General features: G+C 44.5%; 1 protein-coding gene across 1 annotated transcript in view; it reads left to right on the forward strand.

The window, feature by feature from the left end:
* The first annotated feature begins 2,522 nt into the window (after positions 1-2,522).
* NEURL3 (neuralized E3 ubiquitin protein ligase 3) overlaps positions 2,523-7,540 on the forward strand; it is an 8,247-nt gene continuing 3,229 nt past the window's right edge. Inside the window, exon 1 of the mRNA XM_015420823.1 lies at positions 2,523-2,756. Within this exon, the coding sequence (XP_015276309.1) occupies positions 2,729-2,756 (28 nt within the window). The 5' untranslated portion in view covers positions 2,523-2,728. The remainder of the gene's footprint in view (positions 2,757-7,540) is intronic.

A 7,540-nucleotide genomic window follows, 5' to 3' on the forward strand; every position in this document is an offset into this window, starting at 1 on the left:
CCCGAGGCGGGCGCCATCGTGCGCGTCGGAGGGGTTGCGGGAGAAGCGGTCTCGCTGCTGGATGGATTGCTCATCGGATCGGCTGCTTCGCGTTCTCCTGGTCCCTCGCAACGGCCCGGCTCAGATGCGGCTGGATCCCATCCTTGTCGCCACTGTTATGTAGTGGGTAGCCGCATATATGGACGACAGACAACGACGTAGTGCATAGCACACTATATTAGGCACACAACAAGACATGTGGCAAACGGCCGGCAGGCCAACTATATACACACCTGGGGACGCCCCCGGGTCACCATTGGTGGGTTTGAATCCCCCGCCATGGCTCCCATTGGTTCCCCTGTGGAGGGACTAGAATCCTAGTCCCCATTGTCTTCCAGGACTGAAGCTCAGGTATGTGCGCTGACCTCCGGTGGCGGTCAGTGGACACAACAGAACATGGGTGGTGGGGCCCAAGGGCTGCCAGCTTCTGTCTTAGAAATTCCTGGAGATTTGGAAGTGGAGCCTGGGGAGGGCAGGGTTTGGGAGGGGAGGGCCCATACTGCCATAGAACCCACCCTCTAAACCTGCCATTTACTCCAGGGGAAGTGATCTCTGTTGTCTCGTCTGGAGATTAGTTGTAATTCTAGATCTTTAGATCTCACCTGAAGGTTGGTGACCCTAGAATTCCCTTATTTTCATGATAGTCCCCCAATCTTGGATAGAGGATGGAGGAGTCATAGGCTGGCCCATAGCTATGGTGGGACTATTGGGGGCTCCGCCCCTTTCCTTAAAGGAGCAGCCCGCTTCCTTAAAGGGCCCCTGCTTCTTAAACCTTCTTCCAAAAGCATTTAAAGGGATCCTTTAAATGCTTTTGAGAAGAATGGAGGGGGGGTGGCGGCGCACGCCCACCAAGTTCCTCAATACAGACTTTTGTTTTTCAGTCACTGCAGTCCCTCATGAAACTGAAAGGGTATTTAATGTATTGAGGGTATTTACCACGATCAACAAACTTTGTACATCTTTGGAATATGCAGCTATATATATTTTTGTTTGAAATCCTTGGTTCAGCATTAAAGTTAAATGTTGCAGTTCTTTTAATCTTTTTGTAGTTTAATGTTTCAAGTCTTGAAAAAGGTAATGCTCTAATTCTTTAAGTGACAAAAAATGCTTTTCTTTCATGGATGTTATACCTAATTTTTAAAGCATAAATTTAAATTTGATTTTATTTATATGCAAATCTGTGTATATTTAATGTATTAAAACTCTGTTGGTTAACTAGGTAACATATCTCTAATCAGCTGACTCCCCTAGACAAGTACTTGCGAAATGTTGGGTGCCTGCCACTTTGCAATTACTGCACAGCATAGGAAAGTGGCAAGGTCAGGTACAGAGGAAGTGATCCATCTGTTTGGCAGATCCCTGCTCCCTTCCCATGGATTCACCTCTCCCTAGAGCAGTTTTTTTTTTTTTTTTTAAGGATTGGGCATTTGTTTGGTGTACATGATGCCACGGCGAAATCCCAGTTCAACCTTATGGTAAAGGTTCCATTATTTGAAAGCCAGCCGAATCCGACTCTAGGGTTGCGGTGCTCATCTCCGTTTCCAAGCCAAAGAGCCAGCGCTGTCCGAAGATGTTTCCGTGGTCATGTGGCCGGCATGACTAAACACCAAGGCGCACTGTTACCTTCCCACCGAAGTGGTACCTATTTATCTACTTGCAATTTCTTGCTTTCGAAGTGCTATCTTGGCAGGAGCTGGAACTAGAGATGGGAGCTCACTCCATCATGCGGCACCCAGGTCTCGAACTGCTGAACTACTGACCTTCCACAGCCTGCAGTTCAGCGTCTTAACCACTTGAGCCACCGCAGCTCCAGTTCAACGTTAGTCCCATTCTAATTGAGAACGTCACCTCATTCAATGAGATGGCTCCAGATTCGAACAAAGTTTGAGTCCAGTGGCACCTCAACAAAGTGTAATTCCGGGTATAAGCTTTCGTGTGCACACGAAAGCTTATACCCAGAATTACACTTTGTTGGTTTTAAAGGTGCCTCTGGACTCAAACTTTGTTCTATTGCTTCAGACCAACACGGCTACCCACCTGGCTCTGGACTGGTTAGAAGAAGCCTCAGCATTTTAACTAAACTACAATTCCCATTACCCCTTGGGAGAGTATAGAGACCTGAATCTACGTGTTGAACGCTCCCGTCACTAGTTTAAAAGTGTTATTACGGAACAATAGAAACTAGCCAATGTAAAGGAATAGAATCGATCGATTGCCACCTGCAGGGGGAGTCTACAGAATGAGACCCACAAAAGGGAGGGGGTGGGGAGAGAGAAGCCGACGAACCCTGTTAGTGTCTCCAAGAGCTGTTGCTAATTCAGCGCTTAACTTGTGATCCCGAACCAAGCAACGCCGGATCCTGCTGGGGGTGGAGCCGAGCGTTTACAAATACAACACAGAGACATAAAACCACAAGTGAAAATACCCCCGCGCAAAAGAAACTCGTGACACTTTTGAAAAAAAACCCACCATACACTATTATTAATATTTAACTCACCAGACTGCACAGGAAGCCGTATAAAAAACGCGCTCCTTCTCTTATCATGGCAACAAGAAACTTCAAACCGCATTGGAGTGACAGCAGGAAAGGTCCGTGTCGTGATTTCAAGGAAGAGCAAAAAACGAAAGGCGAGCTCCCCCACTCTAACACGTGAAAGCAGCAGACTAACAGCAGCCCCCTTGGAGCGAGATGGGCTCCTTCTTTAGCACCCTGCTTGGTAAGAAAGTTAGTTTTTTAAAAAAAGGTTTGGTTGGATTTATTATGATTGATGTGTATTCGTGCCTAATGCCTGTAATGGGGGCTTTTCAGAGCAGGTGAGTTCAAAGCCCATCTTCTGGGGAATGTAGCTGAAGAATTTCTATCCCCAAGAGACTCCAAAAACGTGTTATGTTCATTGTACTAAAAAGGCTACCGCAGGGGGCTTGACTGTGTGACAACAGAGTGTTCTCTTCAGCCCTGCTGTCACACAAATGTTTAAATTATGGAGTTCATCACCACAAGATGAAGTGATGGTCAGTGACTTTTGAAAAGGATTTAGACATGTAATGAAGGCCTATTAACAGCTATTAACCATGATTGCTGGAAGAAACCTCCATGTTCAGAGGCAGCATACCTCTAAATAGTAGATAATGGGGGGAAATGGTTCACTAGTCATACCCTGCTTGTGAGCACCCAGAAATATCTGATCGGCTGCAGGAGGAAACAGAATGCTTGAATAGATGGACCATCTAATCCAGCAAGATTTGTCTTACGTTCTTATTATAATTGTGAAGGAGAGAGTGCTAGGGCATTGTGCCATGGAGCCATGTTTTCTGTGATATAAAGCATTGTTAGGGTTTTTGCATCTAACAGTGATCACCATTCATTCATTCTTCTGCTGAAAAATTATCTGTGAGTCGTCTTATAGGCACGACCCCCAGTTCATAAAAATAATTTATCATCACTGTTCCTTGAAATCTAATGTAGTGTAGAGACTGGAAATGCGAACTATAAACCAGAAGATCCCTGACTTGTCTTGCTTCTGTCCTGAGCCCATTTTTAGTGACTGATATACAGAAACAACTCTGGACCCACTTGACAGGGTTGTTGTTGTGAGGATGACTGCACCTAGTTAGAACACTCGAAAATGCTACAGAATTACTATTATTTGTTTTTCCCTCTTATATTTCCCTAACAGGTACATGGCTGAAAAGAGGGTTGGGAAAACATATAAGGAGTCTGGAAAATAGTATATAACAAGTTGGGAATGTGGAAAATCCCATTGAGGAATGGTTCAAAGAAAGAACATCCTCTATGGCCACAATCCCACTCTGCTCAAATTGGAAAGGGGCAGCTTAAAGGATCATTATGAGAAGACTACAGGGTTCCTATCCTGCAACCCATTGACCCCTCCATTTTAGCCACAGGCCATAAGAAGCCTAGTTTCCTTTACAGCAGGGCTCCCAACCTTTTCGAGCCTGCAGCCACCTTTAGAAATCAGACATAAGGTGGTAGCCACAACCACAAAATGGCTGCTGCAGGAGGCAAAGTCAGTGACCAATGGCTACCACAAGAGGGAGAACCAACCATGAAATGTCTGGGAGTGAGGTCATGCACAACTATAATAGTAATTTTTCAATATTTCAGGCAGAAGTTCTGTTTAAGAAAAAACCTTTTAACATATTGTTGAAAAATATTTTCTTGCATATACACAGCTTCTCTGCATGACTGAAGAAGGTAAGCTCCTTGTGCTGTGGCGGCAGCTGCTTGTACTGCAGCCACTTTGAGAGCCAGCACGGTGTAGTGGTTAAGAGCGGTGGACTCTAATCTGGAGAGTGGGTTTGATTCCACATTCCTCTTCCACATGAAGCCTGCTGGGTGACCTTGGGCCAGTTCTCTCAGAGCTCTCAGCCCCACCTACCTCACAAGGTGCCTGTTGTAGGGAGAGGAAAGGAAGGTGACTGTAAGCCACTTTGAGATTTCTTAGGGTAGAGAGCCAACCCTTCTTCTTAAAAAAATCTGCATAGCCAATCAGATCTCCAATGGCCAGTCAGAAATCCTGTTGAACAAAAGCTTCACCTGGCCGGACCCACTTTTTAAAAACGGAGGGGGCCAAAAAAGATGTTAGAGGAGAACCATGGCATCCATAGGCTTAACACTGGGAACCCTGCCTTATGGCAGAGGCCTGCTCCCTTCCCTTCAGCCTGACTTCCAGTAGTATCAAGCTGAATTCTCTTGGTTATTGATAGCAACCCTTGGTGTCTGCATGTTTCGGGTGGGGGTGGGGGCAGGGTGCTATCCCAACCATCTGGTATTTGTCTTTGGGCCTAAGAAAATTCTAACTTTGACCCTATCCTTTCCCCCCCGCCCATAGGCTGGTACTCAGGCTATTTGTAGGAATCCCTCTTTACAAATATTATAGCAATAAAGGTATGAGCAATTGTAACTGCCAGCTCCATAAAACACACCTGGGATGTGGAGCTAGACAAAGGCCGTATTCTTCTTCGATCAGTACATTATATAGCACTTTTAGTGTACATATCTCTTTAGAAAATCAGCATTGTTGTAAAACCCTTATGAGGCAGTTAGGTCGAGAGACAGCCACTTAACGGCAATTAACGGCTTGAGTCAAATCAAGCAGTGAAAGTCATGTGCGTGCAGAGCAGAGGCAAGGAAAGACATCTGCCTCTCAGGCCGCATGGTTGGAGTGCTACTACTAAAAAGGGCAGGTGAAGAGAGCTGACTGAAATGGGGAACAATCCCCTGAGACCACTTCCTGGGTGGGCCTCATTGTGAGAGGCAGAAGCTACACAAGAGGAGAGCGACCCAGTTCATTTTAAGACCGGTTGTTGTGATCAATGTTCCCTCTAAGCTGTGGAGTCTTGTGAGCAAAAATTCTAGTTTGTGAGCTACTGGCAATAAAGTTGTGAGCGAGGGATTTGGCTACTACATAAATTAGTTTGCTCTGGAGCCATCCTTCCTGAGTTAAGACAAAAATGTGTGAGTCGGAGGCTAAAAAACTATGAGCTGGCTCACACTAACTCAGCTTAGAGGGAACACTGGTTGTGATTACTATTTAAACCACATAACAACTACAGTGACTCTATCAACATGGTACCATCACCTTTGCTTTTTAAGCACAGGAATCTGAGCCTTGGCATGCATACCTGGTACATTGGCCCATTGAAATTTATGTAACTGTAATGAGCTCTTCATGGGTTTGACATTAAATACAGGTCTGAAATTTAAGCTGGTGCAGAACACCATAGCCAAACTTCTATCTGGCATTACCTGCCAAGAGAGAAAATATTAAGAAATGTGTTTACAATGAACCATTTCCAAACAGAAACTGAAAATAAATTCACTGTGGGGGGAAAACACCACAATCTTTTGTAGGTTTAATATTGTGAAAGGGAGAGTTATACCAACCAATTCCTCATTCTTGAAAGGTCAGATTAGAAATGAAACCAAAGTTAGTGACAGTGATCCAGGAATGCAACATGTTCTTCAAGTAGCTCACAACACACAGTTTTACAGGTATAGAAAATCAAGAAAGGATACTGGAATGTCTGCTTATGCTGAAAGAAATTGTGTTAGCTCTTAAGGTACCACTGAAATCCTATCCCGTTAAGAAAGAACATTATGATAAATCAGTGCTTAAATGAAGGTGGCAAGCCAGCAAATCTTATCAGTCTTTTAACCTTCTAGGATGGTTGAAACTAAAATGATGTTTGGAGTAATAGTTTATTAGTATTAAGTTTATTAGTATTAAGCCAATTATAAGGGTTACATATGGTATACCAATGGCAAAGAAAGAGAAATCAATTGCCCAATTGTGTCTTTTCCACAAAGTGAACTGCCAAAGGAGCCTCCATGTTATTTGCAATATTATTCCAATAGTCAGAGATCCTTTCCTGATCCTTGGAATCAGACTGTCTTGCCACATAAATTGTGTGCAAATATTAAGAAGAGGAGGAGGCGGAGGAGATTGGATTTATACCCTGCCCTTCACTACCTGAAGAAGTCTCAGAGCAGCATACAATCCCTTCCCCTCCCTTCCCCTCCGCACAGCAGATACCCTGTGAGGTAGGTGGGGGCTGAGAGAGCTCTCTCAAGAACTGCCCTTGAGAGAACAGCTCCGAAAGAACTTATGACGGACCCAAGGTAACACCAGCAGCTGCATGTGGAGGAATGGAGAATCAAACCCGGTTCTCCCAGATTAGTGTCCATGTTCTTAACCACTACACCAAACATGAGCAACCCAAGCTCAACTGCAGTTTGAACAGTGCCTTGGTTTTAGACCATCCTTAGGAAGTACAGATACATGGATCTGAAGTGCTTCAGCACACCCATTACACTTAAAGTATTCAGCTGGAGTTGGGCATGAGCTCTCAAAATGTAAACTGGCATGAGCCCGTAAAGCCTGGATGATCCTGATTTTCTCATATCACACCAGTAGGGCAAATCTTCACACCTTGGAATCTCACATAGCAGAATGCCAGTGTTTTAAAGCTACGTTTTAAATAGAGATAATGGTGAAAATTCAATGGAAAAGAACTAGTCTGTCTGAGACCTAGATCATTTATTGAACAGCTCTTATGGAAATAAGGGTAGCCCTGCACCTAGTTATTTGAACCATTCTTTTAGGGTACCCCCTCTCCACACAATATTCTTCAGGATGAGATGAACTGCACTTGACTGAACAGAAGATGCTGTGGAGAACGGGCAGTTGCTTTACGCAAGACTTTACGCAAGACTAGGCTCTTGTCTATCTACATAACAGAGCACATAGTTTAAAAAGAACAGTGCTCCTGAACTGTTTCACAGGTGTAAGAAGCACAGGATTGAATGCTCTAGTTGTTTTTCCATCCAAGCTCCCTGTCCGTAGAAAACTAGATGTCAAGGAGAAGCCTTATATTTTAGCGGTCTCCCTGACATTATAGCTTTTTATGTGCAGGGACACTCCCTCCCCAAGAGGGTATGCCTAAACATGTGACGACTACCACATGTAGTCTGAAGTGT

The sequence above is a fragment of the Gekko japonicus genome, unplaced genomic scaffold (genome assembly GCF_001447785.1).
Source record: "Gekko japonicus isolate JY-2015 unplaced genomic scaffold, Gekko_japonicus_V1.1 scaffold2025, whole genome shotgun sequence".
Classification (NCBI taxonomy): domain Eukaryota; kingdom Metazoa; phylum Chordata; class Lepidosauria; order Squamata; family Gekkonidae; genus Gekko; species Gekko japonicus.